Here is a 21,979-nt window from a genome sequence, read left to right as displayed (position 1 = left end):
AAACAGCAGAGCTGGTCTTGTTGATGTATTTGCTGTTTGCTCTCACAGTAAAACACTCCCTGTGCCTCTCAGTAGGAATTCCTGTATTACATATACGAAAGCAAGGAGAGAATGAAAAAGAGAACAAAAAGGAGCCCTTTCCTTATCTTCATCAGAGAAGGAGAAAAACATTCTGCCCTAATAAGGCTGAGTGCAGTGGAAGCAGCCAGCCCTGGAGGGCTTTGGCCACTCGGCCGCCGTGTTCTGCCCGCGTGGTGCAGGGAATTATTTCCCCCCACTAACTCACTTGAAACAAGATTAGGCTAAAACCTACGGACGGAGCCAGAAAGGGATTTTTCAATCCAAACTTGAATGGATTTTGTACAGAAAAAAGTGATAATTACGGACGCTGGGTATCAGGAATGCGTGATCTCTGGATGCCATACATTGATTTCCATCCCCCCTTCCAGCAGAGATGCTGTCCTGGAGAAAGCAATTAGTTTTTTGGCAGGGGTGAGATGTGAGCTGAACGGTCCTTATGTAAGTGTGTCTGCAAGCCTGTGCGCCCCAGTGCACCCAAACAGCACATCGGGCTGATAGATCCCAATTAACATCATAACGAGACCCTGTCCGAAGACCTGCCAACTCAATTACCAGGTCCCAAGCGCTTAGGATCGGAGTGGTGTGGGAGGCTTCCTGAATGCAGGCCCATAGGTGGCCATAAATTCCTAGTGTTACATCTGTTAGGGAACTGCATTCCTTATGGGAAGCTCTCCCCCAGCTCAATGATATGGCTATCCGAGTAACTTGGGTATGGTCCAAATTGGGGCTTGGTTGGTCATTTGTGGCCTTGACACGTAAGGAAAAAAGCAGTATTTCGCTGACAGCTTCTTTAAGAGAAATGTGCCCTAGTGGAAGCAGGGCAGCCCTGAGCATGTGCTGCTCTGCAGTCATCCCCGAATCATGAGACCCCTCGGCTCTGTGGTTGCCTTCTCATCAGCCTTAGGCACTTTTATAAAGGCCCATTCTGACCCGCTCCTATCACGCTGGTACAGAACAAGAAGGGCAGGGAAGGGTTGCTCAGTGCCCCTGCTATTTCTGTACAAGGCCCATAGGGGTTTGATATGGGCTTTGTCTATTAATATCACTGTGAAATTCTGTTATTGCATGACCGTATCTCATTTGGAGGCTACCAGAACCACCCCGGCAGCCTCCCCTAAAGAAAATGGCCATTTGATGGTAATTATCTTGGCAAATGATGTTCTGACATGGGTTGCAATTAAATAAACGCAGTCACGTGATTAGAAAAGAATGTTTGTAGTGTCATTGTTGAGGTGGAAGCTGAATTTCATATAGGAGCCTTTTTGCTGCTCAGGTAAACACAGCAGATTCCAAATTCCTACAAATCCCTACAGATTCCACCACCTTTTTTCCCCATAACTAATGCCTTAATAAGAAGGGAATCCCATCCCCTCATCTAACAAAAATCTAGCTGGGATTGCTCCCATCACAAACTGATATTTTAACAGGAACAGCCCTCAAGTTGTGGATTTCCTCTCTTGGTCGAGGTGAATTTGGACCTATGGGAACATCTCATTTCAGCTGATAAAAATGTAATTCAAACTACTTTACCAAGGTAAACAGTAGCTGAACAAACACGAGTTAATTGCTTCCAGCTCAACAAGGTCATGTCAGACACAGGTGTTACAATCTAGGCAGCAACACGATATGTTCGTGGCTAAGGGATTGCTTCGGGCTGATCAGAGTGCAGTAAGCAGGCACAGGTCCCACCCAGCCTGGGAAATGAGGTCTGAAAAACACTTTTGGGGTCAGAGCCTGGAGCTGGGTGAAGTTCATCGCTCATTTTAGCATTAGCTGGGGAGTCACGCCAACAACCAATGGATCAACATACCTTGTAAGTGAAATGCCCGTAGATTTACCCCCGGACGGTGGTGACGCACTGGAACAGGTTGCCCAGGGAAGCTGTGGATGTCCCATCCCTGGAGGCATTCAAGACCAGGCTGGATGTGGCTCTGGGCAGCCTGGTCTGCTGGTTGGTGACCCTGCACATAGCAGGGGGTTGAAACTAGATGATCATTGTGGCCCTTTTCAACCCAGGCCGTTCTGTGATGCTATGGTTGGGCCAACAGTACTTCAAAGGGTCACAAAATATAAGGTGGGGGAGGCTCTCAGTGACTACGGTGCTGATCCCACATTTGATAGTGTTTCGACAAGGGGACCAGACCAAGCAGAGGACGGACAGGTTTGTACCTCTTCCCCCTGAGGACCATCCTAACCCATGTTGGAGCGTTGGGCTCTCATCCTTGAGCTCAAATGCTCTTGATTTCAAGCAATACCCCAGAATAGCCTGATGACTGCAGAGGTGGAAGTCTTCACAAACAGCTCAGATTTGGCATAAGGTCGTGATAACCTTGTCTTGAGGCAGAGGATGGACTGTCTGTACCATTCCTCATTTCATTTCAGCGGACTATTCTCTTGTAGCTTGCAGTACACCCTAGGGCTCTTCACACCATTTTGACAATGAGGAAGTGCATGCTTTGCTGCGGTCATCAAAATGAAATAGTCCCAGACGATGCATGAGAGGGATATTCTGGCAGTATCAATGTATTTCCTTTCTTTTACTATTTATATCACAACCAGGACTGCAGCCTTACAGCAGGGACACTGTTTGACACTGTATGGATAGGAGGATTTGCCAGTGGAAGCAGCTGGGCCATGAGCACCTACACAGATGCGAAGAAGGTTTCACTAATCAGGTAAGGACACCCAACTGGATGTTCTTGTTCAGATGATTACCAAGGCCAAAAATGAACTGCGTTCCGGCACGCAAACGCAGTTCTAGAAAGCTAATTGCCTGAGAGATGCAGGAGTCTGTGCATGTCTAGAGTGCTTGCTTTGGGCTGTCTGAGGGCACAGGCTGCCACTGCTGAACCCACTTCTGCTTTGCTGGAGTCTCAAGGGGTCTCTTTGCCATGCTAAAAGCAAAGCTGATACCACTAAAAAGAAGCAGTCCCCAAGCATCCATCCTTCATCACTCCAGTCTTCTGGGATAACCCTGCACAGCGTGGAATCAGCACGTAGGATGGCTGACCCTGGGAAGGACATCCTCTCAGAAACCACCCTGCTGTTTATTCTGCAAGCTGGTATAATCACAAGGAATGCATATTGCTAACTGAAGGAGTGATTGAATTCAAAAGCAAAGCAGAACACCACCAAACAAACAACTTATTCCAACTCTGCCAGGAGGGAGATGAGTTTTTTCAGTCATTAAGCAGGAAACGAGCCTGTTTGGCTCCCAGAGCCAGTACTGTGACTTAGCAATGTTTTACATGGTCATGGCTGGGCCAAGGACACTTACCCAGGTTTGGGTTTTCTATATAGAGGACAAGTCTGTAGGAGCCTGCATGCAAAGACGAATAATCTCAGGGCCACGGTTCAGGCATCCGTGCACTTGGAGGGCTGTCAGGGACCTATAGGGGAAAACAAGACCTTGTTGTTCCAGAGGGATGATTTGCACCCCGCCCCAGGTTACTCACGAGGAAGTAGGGGTGTAGCAGCAAGATAAAGCTCTGTGTGCAGCTGTTCAGTTAGATCCTGGTCCTGCTGGCGACGGTGATGAATGTGGTGTTGACTTAAAAGTAAACCACACACAGGCAGTGAAATCTCTAGCAAGGCAAGGCCAGACCTTGTTGGTGCATCGATGTGATGTTCCATGCTGGGACAACCTGCCTCTTTTCTAAGTCTTCCAAGATGATTCTCTTTCTTAATCCTCTCCAACAGGGAATTTCCAAGGTCAGAACTTCCAATAGTTTATTTCCCAAAGGAAGATTTGATTACAAAGGGCTTTGTTTTCTTCCTTCTAGGCTCCAGTATCTTCATGGAGTGCTCTCTGCCGGTGGAGGCACTAGGGCCAGCCCAGCAGCTCCGTGCTGTTGGCAAGCACCTTGGCACACCTCTGCCACCCGCATCAGCTGCAGGTGTGTGCCCACACCGTGGGATGCTTTCAGACAATTGCTCTATTTGTTTTATCTAGATGTTGAAAGAAATAATTGTGTTTCTTTTTCTTTTCTGCTGCTACCCTCCAGTACACTGTGTGAGAATCCTGTGTGAGACTGCACTTTGGCATTCCCAGACCTGACCAGGTGCTCACAGATTTACCCGCCTTTAATCCAGGTGAGAGCATGAAGCAGGACAGCATGTTTTTGGCTGGCTGAACACAATTGAGGCAGACATATGATGGGGTAAGTGCTGGAAAATGAGGATGCAGAACCCAGGAGGTAGACAATCAGATAGCGAGCAATTAGCTGGGCAGTGCTTTTGGCTTCTCCCAAGCATCCATCTCCATCCCTATCACGACAGAACTGCTCGGCAGCACTTGAGCTGAATGGCTTGGGTGCAGGCCATGGGATTTGTTTCCGCCATCCTTGAGCTGCAGCCTTTTTTCAGCCCACTGTCCTGCTCCAGGCTGTATTTTGAAGCTGCTGGGACCGGTGGTGTCCCCAGGCCCTCACGAAGCTCTCCCAGTTGTTCCTCATCCTTGTTTGAGACACGCTCTGCATTTTCTAGCCAGAAGGTGTCTAGCATTGACTCCCAGCCCTTGGGTTGCTGCTGTCCCTGTCAGACCCTGGAGGCAGAGAAAGAGATGGGATGGAGCTGTGAACCACTCCCAGCAAGGTCACATAAGGAGAGCCCCGCTGGCCATGCGGAGGGCTGCCGGTCGATCCGCTCTCTAATGAGTTTCCATTTGTCTGTTTCTGGGCAGTGCCAGTATTTCTGTCCTCTTCCCAGTATGCTGGAACGAGGTGGCCTTCAGCCAGGGCACAGAGCGAGGTGCCCTAAGCAGAGGGGAGGCAGAGCTGTTTTGCAGGGCTCCTCAGATTGATTGAGAAAGGAAAACTTTTAGCCCGCCCCAGCCTGAAAGCACATTTCATTTGAAAGAAAAACAACCTCTCGCAGAGGCTCCCCTTGGGACGTAACAGCCAGAGAGATGCTCCCTGCTCATCTAATAAGTAGCTAATGAGTAGGTTTGAGCAAGGATCTGGCTCCAATGGATCTCAGCGCTGTTCTTGCCTGTCTGCCTCTCTGGGCTGCAGAGCCAGCGTCAGGTCTTATCCTTTTCCTGTTGCCTGATGGCTAGTGGGCCCACTTGCATTGCTGCGGGATTCTGCTTTTGGTTGAAAGGGTGCTCAGCACAGCATTTCACACCAACAGAGTGCTTAGAATGATAAAACTATAGAACATCCCAAGTTAGAAGGGACCAACAAGCGTCACCCAGTCCAACCCCCTGGCCCCACGCAGCACCACCCAAACCTAACCCCTATAGCTGAGAGTGGTGTCTCAGTGCTCCCTTAGCTCCAGCATCGGGGCTGTGCCCACTGCCCTGAGAGCTGCAGGCTGCCATGAGGACTCCCTTCAGCCCTGTCTTTGGAAGGCTGCATCACAAAAACTACACCGATAATCTGGTTGGGTTACTGGAGACGAAGTGATAGTCACCTGCCCACCACCAACCTCCTCACACACCAGGCCAGCCCCAGGAATAAAGAACATCACCTGCTTCTCTTTTCCTTCAGCTGTCAAGGCGAGCTGAAGGGGATCACAGAGGCCACAGAGGTGCCCGAGTGTGTGAAGTTGAACGACACGCACATCAGAGCTTGCAGTGATAAAGAGAAACTTTCAGCCCATTCCAGCCTGAAAGCACAGACCACTTAAAAGAAAAGCCAACTCTCACATGCTTGTAGCAGCAGTTCCTTCCCTTGCTGGTGTTTCTGACAATGGAACCCAGCATCAGGAGAGCTCCCAAGACACCCCTGGGAAAGGGGAAACATCCCCGTAGGGGTGGGTGCAGCAGCCAAAATACTGCGAGCTCCCTGTCCTCACTAGTCTTGCAAACACCCAGCTGCAAAAGGTGCTGCCCCTCCCCTTGCTCGGTGCTTCCCTTCCTGGCCAAAAGATTGCTGGAGCCAAGGGATAACCTCGGGGATGCTCCGGTTTCCTTGCGCCACCTTGTGGAGTCAGGCAAAAACTACAGGCTGTAAACCTGGGAGGAGAGCACAGGATTGAAAAGCCTCTCTCAAAAGTACACCACCTCCGAGTTCTTCAGGGATGATGGGGCTGGGGGAGCCCCGTGGGGATGCTTTGGGATGCCAGGATGATCTCATCCAGCTGGCCAAAGTCTCTACACATCCTATGGCTGCTGGCTGGTTGCACTGCACAGGTTGTCCAACAACAACTGCTGTGCACATGGCTGAGAAAACCACATCGGGGCTGAGCACACAGAGAGCTGGACCTCGGCACGGGGACAAAGCGGAGGGATTTTTCCCTTAGCTGGAGGCACTGCATATTTCTCTCTCACAAACAAGTTTTTCACAGCTCCCTTGCCAGGTACTGCCGACAGAGAGGTGCCCTCCCCGCCCTCCCAAGCGCTTAAACCATGGAAAAGAAACAAACACCAACTCTAAGAGTTTGGTGCTTTTATTTTTTGCCTTTGGAAAAGTCTCCTGACCCCCAGGGAGTGCTTACAAGTTCCTTTTCTCCTCCCTTCTCTTTGCGGAGAAGGAAAATCCCAACTGCTGTCCCATGACTGCAGTGAAGTCTGGCCAAGCTTGGATTCTTAGAGGAAAGAAAAATCTCCTCTTTCCCTTTGGTATCCCTCATCCTAGTTGAATACAGGCCAAGCTGGCATTTCTGTGGAGTGTTTCGGGTCACATAATGTAAAAATCTCTCCCGCTGTTAGCAACCTAAGAAAATTTGGCCCACTTTGCAGCATCCTCCTGTAAATAACATCTCCCCAGATTCCTATCACAGCATTATTCAGGTTGGACCCTGCAGAGTGTCAAGTCCGACCATCACCTACCGCCACCAAGTCCCGTGGGCTGCCAGTCTGTGGTGTGGCAGCACGGGAGAAGGCCTGCAAGCCACACACATCAGAAGCAAGCCTTAGGGGAACTGCACATAGCAAATTAATTACACTGAATATACAACCAATGCCTAATGAAGGAGGTCTGCTGGCATACCTCCCCACCAGGTACGTGGTAACGAAGTCACATCCCTCTCACTATTAGCCCCTTCCCAAGGCAATGAGGCATCAGCTTGCTGCCCCCAGCTGTAAATCTTGGAGAGGTATCATTTCACATGCGGTGTGTTTTCATTTAGCCTGCGAGCGTCTAGTTTTACCCCAGGATATGCAGAGCGGTCAGTGGGGAAGCTCAGTGGCCAGATGTTTTCTGCAGAGGCTCCTCAGTTGCACAGCTAGAGGACATTAGTGGCAGCCTGCTCGGGGCTATAGATCAAGTGAGAAATTAGTGAGAACATGCTGCTGTCAGCAGGAACCACGGACGTGCTGTACTCTGAACATCGCCGCACGTCCCGGCTGCAGCAAAGCTTCCCTGCTGCAGAGCTGAAGACGAGGTCAAGTTAATGAGATGGTGCTTCAGATCCACAAAACCCTTTGGGATCAGCTCCACAGCACTGAGATCAGCATCCCCATCCTTTCTCATCCTCATCGCTGCTTCCCCTTTTCCAGAAGAACGGTAAATGTGATGGACCAAGCTGCCAGTGACAGAGGACAGCAATGTTCAGCAACACGGGATTGCTCCAGAGGGTGGGGGGAAACAGAATGATGCAGGTTAGCTGTGATTGGAAGGAGGATACAAATGAAAGCTCCCTTCAAAGCAGGGCTGAGCAGTCAGAGCTGTCGATGTTTGTAAGTGATGTGTGTTGGCCTCTTGGCACCCATCTCCTCTCTTTGGGGTGAAGGTGGTGATGGCACAACGTGTCTACTGGGAGCAACACATCATGAGCATCATCTTCCACGGACTCATTCTCTCCACAGGCCTCCTCCCTGGATGTGGCAAACAGGGAACACATTGTCCACACAGGATGAGGACGGGATGCCTAGCCAAGATGTTCTGGTTCCTCACGGTACCAGGCTCTGCTGGTACTCCCCCATTTGACCCTTATGGGTCCCATAAAAATCATCCCCGTTCCGGTTTGCTTGTAGCCTACAGGTGGCTGTCTCACTGCTGGGTGTTTTTAGGGACAAAGCGGGCCGTTGTTCTGCTTTGGGCAGGCCATGCAATTTTTGTGTGTCGGGCTGCAGAATGGATGAATGAAACATTTGATGGATGATGCGTTAGTCAGGCTGGCAGGGCTGCTGGCTCTACGTTTTATAGGGAGAGCTGAAGGTTTTTTTCCACTCGCTTCTGCCATCAGCGGTTGGAGAAGGTGGTAAACAGCAACAGTAACCACGCAAAGCTGTCCCCACCTCTTCCTGCCTGGGGACGGGAACATCTTTCACATCCAGGGCCAGGGACAACTGGAAGCAGTATGGGCCGATTCCACTTTCTGGTTTGCACTTGGTACCCCAGCGGCACTAATGAACTGAAACCTCAGTAAAGGAAGGCTATCTGGATGAAGGATGGATGCTGCATTGCTGATGTCGCTCTCCTGCGGGCAGATGCATCGCTCTGGGCATTGCAAAGACCAGACAGCAAGTTGTCCATGCAGCAAAAGATCTTCTGGGCAAAAAAATAAAATGGCTTTTTCACATCCTAAGGAGCTTCAGCCATTTGCAGGGGAAAATCCAGCATCTCCCACACCACGGCTCACCATCTCAACCCAAAAGCCACGAGTACCACGGTGATAGCACAGTCTCAGACATGCACCTTGAACACAAGCAGTTCCATATGCTTGGTGAAAATCACTTAAAAGCCCCCAAGGGATAAATACACATCCCAGCCACACACATGGCATTTCCTGTTTCTTTGTGTGCATTCTTTAAAATGCTGATTTTCCAAACAAAACAGTCACAGCGTAGAGATGCTGTTTATGTCAGCTCCTCCTAAGTTTATAAGTGAGAGAGCACACAGCACAGTCTGCAACTGATACATGTCCTAAAGCAGAGGGCTTTAATAAGAACATACCCCATGGAGACCAGCGCATGTGGTACATCTATACCTGACTTCACATCTTCACTGCTCTCCCTCGTAGCATTTCTTGTAATAGGCACCACCTGGAAGCATCATGTTTGGAAGCAAACAGGAGCAACTCATTGCAACATTTTGCTTTGGCCCAAGCACATCGCGCATCCATTTCCAGACACCTCTTATTCTGAGAAGGAGCTCAACAAGCTTCTTTCCTAGAAGCTGAGCATCGTGGCTCACATTACAGCTTAGTGACCGACAAGCTGTGCATTGTGTTAGAGGGAAAGCATCCTCAGTATTTACATAGTTGAGAGTAGTTTGTTCCTTGTCACTGGAAAGCTCTTGTAGCAGGATGTGTCTTTTTGCAGGCTGCAGCTTAGGCAGGCGCCAAGTTTCTTCACTTGAGTTATTATCTCCCCTGCAGTCCATGCAAGCGTGGATTCAGAGAATGTACATCCATATGTGTAGCCCATAGGCTTCTTTTTATGACTTCTGCTGGGTTTATCCCATCACTGTGATTTTTAAGCAGCATTAGCATCAGGCAAAAAACACTGCAACAAAACAGTCACGCTTTTATGGGATTCCTAAGTTGTTCTTCCCTCCAGGAGGATTTTCCTTCTGGTTGCATAGGAGAGAAACAGCTCCCTGGGATGGAAATTCTGCAGTGGTGTTTCCCTCTCTGTGTGCTCCAGAGATGCTCCTGCTCCCTTTTTCCTCCAGCTGCTTCAAAGCCAATGGTGCCATCAGATGTGGTACAAATGCCTCAGGAGGCATTTGCACAGAGGCAGACTGCAATCCTGCCCCACTTTTAGCAGAGCAGCCCTCAGCTCTTTGAATGCAGAAAACATGGCTCGAGGGGCACGGCTTGACCCCATACACCCAACCACATCACAGACGGCTGGAGTGATGGTGGAAGAAGAACGGAGTGACCTTTGGATTTGGTGGAGCCCATTAATTTTACCATCGTCATAGAATAGCTTCAGTTGGATGGGAGCTTAAAGACCATCCATTTCCAACTCCCCAGCATGGGCTGCCTGCCCCCCTCCAGATCACACTGTCCAGGATGCCATCCAGCCTGGCCTTGAGCACCTCCAGGGATGAGACAAACTTCTCATGGCCATCTCATGCATGGTATGCAGCAGCCCCATCTTCTGGGAGCAGGCTTTATCTGAGGGCTCAAAGGTGGCTGTGGCCTGGTAGGTGCCCAAATAGTCCCTGGAGGAGAAGCCAGCAGATGGTGCTCAAGGATGGAGCCACAGTGGGATGCTGCATCAGAAGTGGAACAACTTCAGGATTGCCCCAGTCTTTGCACACTGTGATATTCAATGCAATGCCCAAAGCTTGCTATGGACAATAGGTCTAGAAATCTGCTGAGCTCCAGCAGGTTGTAGTTCACTAGTCCAAAATAGGGAATAGCGAGTTGCATTTGTATCTCATAGCCCAGATTTGTGGGTTTTTTTTGCTAAGCAGAGGCATGGCTCCTGCTCTCCCCACACATTCACAACAATCAGTGCACATAAAGCAGCCGCTTAGGTGGGATGGAAACAACCACCGTATGCAGGTGGATTACACCAAGGAAACCCACAGTGCGTTTCTCAGATTGCATGTAGAAGTGGCTCAGCTGAATCCCATAGGCATCCAGAAAAGTACAGCAGAGTGTTGCCTCTCTGTTGAGATTTTGAATGGCCTCGATCTGAGACCCTCATTGCAGGGAGGACACCTGGAAGGTCCCCTTTGCATTAGGGTGAGGGAGCAGCACGCAAGGCCTTTTCTATTGCGGGTGGAAAGAGAATTCCTGAAAACCCTCTCCTTGACTCATCGCACTCAGCATGTCCAGTTATTAATACTCCAGGGAGGAAATCCTGCTAAACTTAGTCACTGCCCTCCCTTGCTGTCTCTAGAAATTGCTGCCATGGTGCGATCCAATGACCAGAGAGAGCTGTTAGGTGGCTGGGGACAGAACAAAGCCTTCCCCTCTGGGTGTTCCCCTATATTTATTTCTCCTTGGGATGCTGCAGTGATCTCCTTTGGGACCACAGAGCGAAGGAGCCCAAGTTCTCCGTTTGCTCATGCAGGGGAAAACTGAGGCTTTCCCGACTGAAAGTAGGGCAAACTGCTGTGGGGTTGATTGAAAAGCACAATGATGGACAGAAATAAAACCAGTTGTGCCTGTACTGCACTGGTTTACACTGGTGGCAGCCAACTGGACCTGCTGGGTCATGCTCAGAGCAAGACTGTGTGGTGCTGGGTCCCTTTGCAGAGCCAGCTTTCTCTCCACACCACCAGCAGAACGAGCTACTGCAGTGGTTCAAGACCTCAGCATTTCCCCAAAGCATTCCAGCTATTTTATTTTAATGGGGCTGATCTTTCAAATAGCAGAAAATCTAGAGCAAACATCATAAATCCCAATTTGAAACAACGGAAGAGAGACTGACCGTTTGATTCCCAGGGCATGATTGCAACTCCAGCCTCATGCAGACCAAAGCAAGGGCAAGAAATAAGAATTACTGCTTCTATACCACAAGCTCTTGCAAAAACAACCTGAACCAGAATGAAATGTTTAATTTCAGCGTACAGAGGGCTAAAAACAAATCCCAAACCCAGTTAGTGCTGCCTAGTGAAAGGTTAACTGTAGGTATTGATGGCACAGAGGTGAAAAACAAATCACGGACTGCTCACTCATCTGACTAGCGTAACACCTTCATAAAGTATTCTCTGGGCTACATGTATTAGAAAACAGCCTAAGGGGCAAATGCTGATTTCCCGAGGGGCACAGGGAGTGGGGAACGTAACCCTTACTTCTCCTGCTGCATCTGATGGGGAAACTGCATGAAAAGGCGCTTTCAGGTCGTGCTCGTTGTGGATGGGAGGGCTCAGCCGGGCTCTCCGGCATCCCAAAAGTGCTTCGAGGGAGTCCTGCGTAACTTGGTACGGCCCTTGGCGCTCCCTGGCTGCCGCCAGCAACCAAGCCTAGCCCTTCTCAACTAAAAGGCGTGCAATTAAAATAATTCACCATCCCGTTTTTCGCCTTTATAGATAATAAGGAAATAGCGTTCTGGGAAGGGGAAACAGCGCGGGGAGGCGTCCCAGGGGAGCTCTGGTTGGGGCGGGGAGGGGGGGGCGAGGGGGTGGGAGGAAGGGAGGGAGAGAGGGAGGACGGCGTGCGATGAGCAGCTCTGACCTCAGCCCCTCCGCCGCCGCCAGAGCACAGCATCTGGATCCCATTTGCAGCGGCCGGCCCCCGGCGGTACCGCGCCAGCCGCCTTCCCCGGCCCCGCTCAGAGCCGCGGCGGCCGCCTGCCGGGGAACCAGCGCACCCCGAGCGGCCCTCCGAGGAAGGGAAGCGGGGACGGTGCGCGGAACCGGAGCGGCCACGGAAAGGTGCTTCGGAAGGGGACAACCCCGGGATAAGCGATATATTTTGGGGGTTCACTCTGGGGTAAGTGCCGCTGTGCGTGCGGGAGCTTGTAGCTTGCGGCAGCCACGAAGAGTGGCTGCTGCTTTTTTTATTTTTGTTTACGGGGGAAACGGTCCAAAGCGTTTTAGGCAAAACTCAGAGCAGGAGAGGCAAAAGTCTTGGAGGAAAGCTGTGTTTTCGCTTTCGTTCTGCAGGGAGAAACAGTTCTGCAACAGGCTTGTAAAGCATGGCACCCCAGGAAGCTCCGTGCAGAGCAGGAGCACTGCAGGTGCACGGGGATGCTCTGCGGAACGCAGAATTGAATTAAACTCACTTAAAACCAACGGGGTTTCTCTACGGGTGTTTGCCTGCTATGCTTTGACACCGCTGCTGCAGCACTTTGGTGGGGTGGAAACACAAAAGAGCTCAGGAGGGGGTGTCCATGGAGTAGGAGCCCCAGAAAGGATATTTAGGGGTGTGCTGCTGGGGAGCTAGCTCTTGGGATGTGGTCTGTGGAGCTGAGCACAGCAAGGTGGGTGCGTGCATGAGACCCAGTAAGGGCTCCAGGAGGGACAGTGGCAACCTAAGAGGGGTTCTCTGTGCACATTCCCTGGTGTAATCCCCATCTTGGGGTTCTTTAAGGCAGCCCTCGTGTCTCCTGCCCTAGGGCAAGAGGGATGCCTAACAAAGACTTGCCCACTCTGTGTGGGTCTCGCTGCTGGGCTCGTCCCCTGCAATGGGCCCATCATCTCACAGAGATTGGCTAATATCAGCTTTTCTCTCTAAAGGAATGGCTCTTCAGCCCAGCACAGAGCCAACCCCACTTTCCTTCCATAGTCCCCTCACTCTCAGCTTGCTGGGATATTTCAGGCAGCAATGCTCTCACCAAAGGGAGGCAGTGACTAATGGAGGAGACATCCCACCACCCTCTCTCCTCTGCAGAGCCCTCCCTTCCCAACCCCAGCCTGGCTGTAGCCAAACTGGTTTCCTGACCAGGCACAGAGGCCAAAAGGGGCTGGAGTGGAGGTGGCCAAAGCCACTTTCCTTCCAGCAGGCGCAAAGGGGAAACTCTCAGCTCATTCCTGGTGATGATTCATAGGGGCTCCCAGGGGAGAGATGTTGCATTTTTCCAACTTCTGGCTTTACCCCATTACCAACTAATTAAAAAGAAAAATTATACATCAGTATGGATGGTCAGATAATTGCTGTGCTCAAGTAGTTCTGCCGCTGGTGAAACAACCAAACAGTCCGGGAGCTTTGTGGAGTCCAAAGCATCCCCACGGCACAGGGATAGAGCAGGACACATCCCTAGCACCGTCCCTCGACTCACCAGTGTGAAGTTTAGGAACCAGGCTGTCTAATCCCTCTTGGATACAGATTTGATCAGATTTACCCTCTTTGCAGAGAGGTTCACTAATTTCGGGGGGCAGGTGCTTTCTCTGCAACAGGAGCAGCAAGCCCCATGTGATTCAATTCATTCATTCATTCTGTACCTCTCCACCTTCCTGCAAACCCTCTGTGAGTTTCGAAACACTCTATTTTCCATTCAAAGCATTATCTCCCCTCGCTTTCAGGGAGAGCTCAACCAATCCCCACTGCAATCAGGGGAGAAACGCTGTTTCTCTCCTAACTTCTGAGACGTGCCTGTTCGGGAACATCCTATTCCTTGCATCATTGCAAGCTCTGGCCAACCTCAGATTATCCCCTCGTCGCTTTCGTGCTTGACATGCAATGGGGACGATCCTGCTCTATGCAGGGCCAGGCTTTGGCTGGCATTGCATGAATCGTGGCCAGCCTGCTGCCCACGTGCCCATCACTTTTTCCACCTTTTTTAAGTGCTCTGTGTTCCACATTAAGGGGATGATTTGTCTGAGCAGAGAGGCTTACGTTACCCTATATAAAGAGTCATTGATCTTTGAGGGAGTAACCTCTCTTTTTTTTTTTTTTTTTTTCCAGCAAATACTCCCTTTCCTCTTATTAACAGCCCTATTTTAGTCTCAGCCTTTAGGTAGGGGAAAACAAGCAGATTTTAAGCCAATTGCATGGTTATAAGAACAGAAATGAATATGCGATTCATCTGAGATGCTGGTATGCTGGGTGTGATATGAAAGCAACGCAGCCCCGGAGCTCTGCTAAATGCTAAACAAGCTTGCCAAAGCAGGAGGATTTTCCATGCTTTTGGGCTTGGTTATTTGCAATGCTCAGGTCTACGTTGGTGGGAAGCAATGTTTTCAGAAGCAGCCCTCGCTTTTCCAGTGCCATCAATGCCAAGTGGCTGCAGCATTAAGGGAAACCCTCCAAAAGAAGTGACCCACCCCACACACACAAAGTGGGGATTTAGGGCCCCACAATTGCTTTTATTCAAGGAATTTTTGGGGAAGAGCCTTAGGGCTGGACAGGAAAACGGGACCACGTGTAACTTGGTCTGGGACAGCATCCCAAAGGCTGGCCAGCACCCATCTGCATCTACACGTGACACACATTGCATTCCTATATGCACCAAAGCCATCGACACTTCCCCTCCCCTTGAAAGCCAGCCAGCCCAGCTGAGAGGCATATGTAATGAATCAAAGCGATATGTAAAAGCTAGAGTAATTCTTTCCTGCCTTTTATGTTTTGCTTTTTAAAGCCTGCTCATTTGCTTTGCTCAAATTTGCTTCTTTGGATTTTAATTATGCTCTGGTGAGAGAAGCGCACACAAACGGATGATCTGTAGGAAGTTGGAAGCGCCCACACAAATACAGAATGCTGTGAGATGATCAACTCATTGCATGCTTGTCTGTGCATAGAGCAGAAAATAGCTGCTGGGGAAAATATTTAAGGAAATCATTGCGTTAGTGGCAGAAATGGTTGCCTTTTGAAAGCATTATTGGTAACAGATGCATATCTTCTGATGCAATGGAGGAGATGCTGTTGCAACCAGAGGTCACCACACACTGCATCAGCTTGAGACAGACAAAAAAATTGCAGATTATTGAATACCACGCCAGTCCAATTGATCACATAGCAATTACTAACAGATAGGGTCTCCAGGGTTCCCTAGCAGCTCAGAAAGCTCTTTGCTCTCACAGAAGCACTCCAGCTTCACAGAATCACAGAATGACCCGGGTTGGAAGAAACTCAAGGATCATGAAGCTCCAACCCCCCTGCCTAGCAGGGCCAGCAAACTTCCACATTTACTAGATCAGGTTGCCCAGGGCCCCATTCAACCTGGCCTTGAACGCCTCCAGGGACAGTGCATCCACAGCTTCCCTGGCCAGCCTGTTCCAGGACCTCACCACTCTCCTGGAAAAGAATATTCAACCTAAATCTTCCCTCTTTCAACTTCAACCATTTCCCTTTGTCCTACTATTATCGGCCCTTTCAAAGAGTTCACTCCCCTCAGCTTCAGGCTTTTCAGCCTTTCTTCCAGGCTTATAGAGGTTATATCAAAAGCTCTACTGGAGATTCCACACCCAAGACTGTGAGAAACTTTCCATTGAGAAATTCAGTGATAAATTCAGTGTGGAAATAACCTACTCAGACAGTAAGCCACAAGAAAGTATTTGCAAAATGGACACACAACAGCAACCACAAATTAAGATGAATTGCTTTAAATTCACATTCTCTGCTTTTGTCCTCCACCTCCTGCAAGCTGAATCCAGCTTCTGTGGCCAGCAGGAGCTGTAGGAAGAGCAGAAAAAGGTAGAAAAATGGAGCCAAGTAGGTTATACCTAGCACCTTGCCCAAACAAACCAAACAGCCCAACCCAAACAACAAAAATCAACACATCCATTTCTTCTACCAAGCAAGAGACTTACCGTTTGCTCTATCAGATGAAGCCCGAGCAGTGCCTTTGCTTCTTCTCTGTAGCCACCCAGCACCTTGCCTTACTTTGTGGTTAGGGATAAACAGGAAACTCGTTAGGGAACACTTGTGCTTAAAGGCTCCTCTTCTCCCTGAGTGGTCAGTCAGTCTCTAGCACACACCAGTTTGCAAACACTTCTCTGCCTCTCTCCTTTTAGCTAACAGCTGTGTTAACCAACAGGGCTCTCTGCTTACATGTAATCAAAATTACAGTGATCACAGAGAGAGCTGGAAATAGATCTGGGACCCTCTAAGAATTAAAGCAGAACAGAAGGCAATTAAAAGAACAGCCAACATGTTACCGCTTGAAAATACATCCTAATTCTAAGCTGGATGGATCAAATCAAAGAAATCTGAGACTGTGCTCACCAGCTCACACTGTGCTGTGTGTTCACCAGCACAGTGAATTGGACAGGGTTATCTCACAGTGTCCTATGGGTGCTATACAGCTTTCCCATCGCTGAGAGCAAAGGAATGAGGTGTGAATGAGGGGGAGTGTCCAGTAGAGCAGGTTTTCTGTCACTGGAGGCACTGGGATGTTTGGCTTGGGCTCCAGTAGCTGGGGAGATGGATGGTGGCCAGATAACAAGGCAGTTTTTTAGACTATAAATGATAGAGATACCCCAGCTGCAGCTGTTGCCTCTATTAATTGAAGAGTTGCCAATAACAGGGAAGTCTCGTCCTGTCTTAAGTAATCCTGCACGCTAGCTGCTGGCTCTGGGTGCCTATTAAACAGCTCTCCACCTGGTGTTATTACTGTAATATACAGCAATAGGAGAAGAGTCAGAGCCTGACTTGTACTATAAGGGCTCTTGGTTGTGCTCCTGGCTGTGCCACATATGCCATTTATGCGTCTTGCAAGACTTTGCTGATAGGGCAGGGTGTTTAACCCCCCGAAACTCTCCAGGTTGCTTAGACTGATGGAGCTGGCAGCAATGGCTGTGGGAAAATTGATCTTCTTCCTTCTCAGCGATGACCCGGTTAACAGCTCAGTGTATTTGAATCACTTTTGGCTCATTTGATTAATTGAGCTCCTCTGGGGGGATGAGAAGTATTATATCACCGTGCTCCCTTCTGGGAGGATATTTTCATAGTGAAACAAGCGTTTCTTCACATCCAAGCCTACAGAGCTGGTTTCTGCTCTGTAGGCCTGGATGTGTGGATGAAATAATAAATTGGCCATCTGTATAACAACGGATACACAGCTCTCCTGAAGGAGGCATTGTTTCAGAAGGTTTGCCAGGTGGATCAAAGATAAGAATCGTCCATAAATTATATTTTGGCTCCGGCACATAAAATATTACTATTGGTACCTTTCCAAAATGTGGTCAGCCAGCACAGGCTATTCCACCACCGGGGCTGTGAGCTTGAGGGAGTCCAAGGCCTTTTTGCTGTATAGCCAGAACATGTGGCTTGCTTGGGCCTGGGATAATTAAGTTTCCATTTGTAGCTTTGGAAGAGCTGAAAAGGTGAACTGAGGCAAAGAGGGGCGTTCAGGAGGATCTGCCTTCTACAAGAATTCAAAGAAGGAGCAGCAACAGCAGGAACGTGTGCTTTGCCCAGATGTTTTGACTAGTGCCCTGTGGGCAAGGAAACGATGGCCAGATATTTTGGTTGCTGAATGATCAGAGAAGAAATTGAGGCTGAATATTTGCCAATATACTCAGAATTGCCTGGGCAGTATAGGCAAGAAGAAAGCCATCTATGCAGCCATCTATGCCCCACAGTGATGACCGGGCATCAGTGGTGGCAATGACTGTTCTTCTACAGAAAAAAGAACCTGACCAGCATTAAAATCATTTTTACCTACCAAAACATCACCAAAGCATCATAAAACCACACAGTTTGACTTTTCTATCCCATCTCATCTGTTTAAGACCAGGTACATTTGTGGAATCATGGAATATCCAAAGTTGGAAGGGATCCATAAGGATTATCAAATCCAACTCCTGGCTCCGTATAGGACCACCTAAAAATTAGACTGTTTGACTGATCACAGTCACCCAGAGGGTTGTGACGCACTGGAACAGGTCACCCAGGGAGACTGTGGGTGACCCATCTCTGGAGGTATTCAAGGCCAGGCTGCATGTGGCTCTGGGCAGCCTGGTCTGCTGGTTGGTGGCCCCGCACACAGCAGGAGGGTTGAAACGAGATGGTCACCGTGGTCCTTTTCAACCCATGCCATTCTATGATTTTATGAACGTTGACATCTTCCTGCAGGAGGTGGGATGGCTACAAGTACACATTAACAATTAGGTATTTAATAACGACCAGGCTACTAACCCCATTCTCTCTCTCTCCCTTAGGTCTCACATCAGGTACTTTGAAACACGGAGAATAAAAAGGAAAACTGAAACAAAAGAACAAAATGAGGAAGCCCCGGCATTTGCCCCTTGTGGCAATACTTGGCCTCCTGCTCTCAGGCTTTTGCTCAGTTGGTGCCCAGCAGCAAGCAGGTAAGACGAGATCCATTACTGACCACAGTCCTCCACGAGCACGCTGCTCGCTCGCACCGAGATGTTCGCACTGTTTGGTTTTTAATGTGCATGTCAATGGTACATTGTGGTTTCTCCTGCTCCTCCACTCCTGTTGGGCTGACCTCAGAGCCTGGACCTTCCCCAGCATGTCGCTAGCCTGCAGGCCAGCTCCAGGATGCTCTGCGTGGCTGGGGTGCGGGATGTGGGGTTTTGCCCCAGCGTGGCCCCAAGTGGGTTTCCTCCAGGGCAGGGCTGTTCTGGCCTCCTTGCATGTGTATGAGCGTGGGAAGCGGAGGGGAGATGCGAGAGGAGCACTGCCACCGACCCGTAGGGAGCAGCTGGGTTTTTAGGAGGTGCCAGCACCCTTTGGAGTGGAGCTCGTGGCACTGGGTTGAGGAGGAATGCTTGCGCTGACTGCTAGAAAATCCTAAACTCCATCTGTTTTTTTAAAGCTGTCAGAAACGTTGCCGTGGCTGATATAATATTTCTAGTGGATTCCTCTTGGAGCATTGGGAAGGAGCACTTCCAACTCGTTCGAGAGTTTCTGTATGATGTTGTAAAGGCTTTAGATGTGGGAGGAAATGATTTCCGTTTTGCACTGGTCCAGTTCAGCGGAAACCCACACACAGAGTTCCAGTTAAATACGTACCCCTCTAACCAAGATGTGCTCTCCCATATCGCGAATATGCCTTACGTGGGGGGAGGCAGCAAGACTGGAAAAGGATTAGAGTACCTAATCGAGAACCATCTCACTAAAGCTGCTGGAAGCAGAGCGAGTGAAGGCGTCCCCCAGGTTATTATAGTGTTAACGGATGGACAATCCCAGGATGATGTGGCTCTGCCATCATCTGTCCTTAAATCGGCCCATGTAAACATGATTGCGGTCGGCGTGCAGGACGCGGTGGAAGGGGAGTTAAAGGAAATAGCGAGCCAACCCTTCGATACCCACCTTTTCAACCTAGAGAATTTTACTGCTCTCCATGGCATAGTTGGAGACTTAGTGGCAAATGTCCGTACCTCCATGACTCCAGAAAAGGCTGGGGCCAAAGGACTGGTTAAAGACATCACAGGTAATGGCCGACTGCTGCGCTCTGTCCTGGCCATGCTGGTGGCTTCTGTCAGCATGGCGACCGCTGGTGCTGCACTGTGTGAAGCCTCTGTGAGGGCGGACTGAGATGGATGGTCAGAGGTTTAAAAACAAAGGTTTGAAGCGTATGGCCCTGCGCTTGTACCTCCCGGGTATGCCACAGTTTGCAAACAGAGCTGAAATTCCCACTGCAGGAGGCAGTGCGGGAGCCCTGGCATGGGCAGTGGTCCCTTGGAGACATTCTTCTGCACTCACGGCACAGAAATGCAAGCTTAGGGCTTCTGCAGAGCTCTTAAATCGCCTCATCCCTTACACTCCCCAGGTAGGGAAATAGGAGAGAAACACATCAGCTCTGATGGTTTTGAACCAAAGCCCTCTGTGGTCTGCACAGGTCCCTGCAGGCTGCAAGGACGTGGGATGGGATGTCTCCTTGCAGCTGGCGGGGCAGTGGAAAATGAGGTCTGTGCAGGGGATCCCAGGGACACGGTGGGATGCAGGCATCACAACTGAGATGCCACCATAGCTTGGAGCAGCGCAGAGTTGACATGACAGGGGTTTGGTCCCCCTCCCCAAGACCTCATGGCCCCTTTAGGTTTGGAGGATGTGGCTTCCACACAGCCTTGTGAATACAGTGGGGCCTTGAGAGACTGTATTCCCACGGACAGTGTGGGGTGACTCTAGAAAGCCCCATTATTTTTCCTGTTTCAGCTGAAGACAGCAAAAGCAATGCTTGCTGAGAGTAGTTTGGGTGAGAGCTCCATCTCAGCCAGTGAGCCAGACCTCACTTCTCCTCTGCTTGGAGAAAATGTGTGGTCTCACAGTCCCTTTTTGCTATGCCACTCGGTTGCCTTCTATCCAAGCTGGTGATTCTCACCTGCCGGGGCACCAAACCCTCCTTTAAGATCTCTGCATTCTGCTCTGGCTTCAGGGAATCTGCATTGACCGCAAACTGGGGGCCGAATTTGCCTGGAAAAGATAAGAGAGCCTTCCTCTGTCCCTCCTCGTGTTTATGAAAAGGCAGCGTGCAAAGGGCCTTCTGAGCAGCTTTGTTGTGTTTCAAAACAGAAGTCCAAGAGATCAAACCTTTCTTTTTATTCCTGAGACTCCATCTGAAGGTCAATAGCTTGTGGGGTGATGTAAGGCAATGGCAGTGTGATGAAGGTGTAACAGTAATCCTCTGTGTTGTCTTGTCTGATTAACCCTCACGCCACCCCACTGGGTGCTCTCCATCACTGCATGACACCGAGCGACACCAAAAGGCTGTGTTCACACGTGTTGTTGTTTTTTTTTTGTGTGTAAAGTGCTTGACAGGGCAAATATCCAGGTCACGTGAAAGCCACAGGGAAGGAAAGGAGCTCCCCCAGAAAGAAGATGTAACGTTTGCCATTTCTAAGGAAAACATGCTGATACATGTGTTAAATGAATGCCATATAGGATGTGCTGACAGCGCTGCAGAGGCTGTTTAGCATCATCACTGTGAAGGACCACAGTGCTTCCCTGCTGAAACCAATAGGGGAATTAGGCCATGGCTGCTGGCTGTCGTCCTCTGGGACATGCCAGCAGGTGACTCCACAGATGTCCCGATTCTCAGATGCTTCTTTAAAAGCTATCAAGGCAAATTCCCACTTTGTGTACATTGGGAAGCGTTTCCAAGTTCGTTTCTGCTGAGAGATAATCTTTGTAAGCCTTCCCATCCCCTCCTATGTCACAAAATCTAAACTAATCTTACTCTTGCAGTTTTGTCCCAGCACACTCTGCACGAGCTATCTGTGGAGTATCATTAAATATGTAAAAAGATGTTACATCGCATGAAAGTATGTGGTGTGCAAAGCATGGTGCAATTAATAGTTTGCCTAAGAGCTGAGGATGTCCTTCTTTCAGCTGCTAACTCCATGTAGCATTGATATGTGTAGAAATGCCATGGATGTTACCCTAGAAATGCACTTGAACGTGAAGAAATAACGTGAAAGAAAACCAACCAGCCTCACAGTATTTCCAATATAGAGCACCAGAGCTGTTGGTTTGTGGCAGCCCCCAGAGCTGACTGGCGTAAGTATGGAAGTCAGCCTTGAGTTTGCCCTGGTGTATTCGTTAAAACTGAGCTGTCTGTCTCATCTGATCCTTCTTGCTTAGTTGTGTAACAAGCATGCATTCATGTGTCCTCCGGCACAGTCTTGATCCATAAATGTTCACTGAAGTACAAGAGTTTTTACGGTGATGACAAATTATCCAACGCACCTGTTTCATAAAA

At 49.5% G+C, this 21,979-nt stretch overlaps 1 protein-coding gene across 13 annotated transcripts in view; it reads left to right on the top strand.

The window, feature by feature from the left end:
- The first annotated feature begins 12,087 nt into the window (after positions 1-12,087).
- COL6A3 (collagen type VI alpha 3 chain) overlaps positions 12,088-21,979 on the top strand; it is a 52,950-nt gene continuing 43,058 nt past the window's right edge. For 7 of the 13 annotated variants that reach the window (XM_072341415.1, XM_072341413.1, XM_072341411.1 and 4 more), the window contains exons 1-2: positions 12,088-12,360; positions 18,471-18,620. In XM_072341415.1, coding sequence (XP_072197516.1) covers positions 18,533-18,620 — 88 coding nt within the window. In that variant the 5' untranslated portion in view covers positions 12,088-12,360; positions 18,471-18,532. Of the gene's footprint in view, positions 12,361-18,470; positions 18,621-19,093; positions 19,712-21,979 lie in introns of all 13 variants that reach the window. The other 6 variants (XM_072341405.1, XM_072341408.1, XM_072341407.1 and 3 more) reach the window with 1 other exon arrangement.

This window comes from Excalfactoria chinensis, chromosome 7 (assembly GCF_039878825.1).
Source record: "Excalfactoria chinensis isolate bCotChi1 chromosome 7, bCotChi1.hap2, whole genome shotgun sequence".
Lineage (NCBI taxonomy): Eukaryota > Metazoa > Chordata > Aves > Galliformes > Phasianidae > Excalfactoria > Excalfactoria chinensis.
Note: the sequence above shows the minus strand (reverse complement) of the source record. Positions and strands in the feature narration are given on the sequence as shown.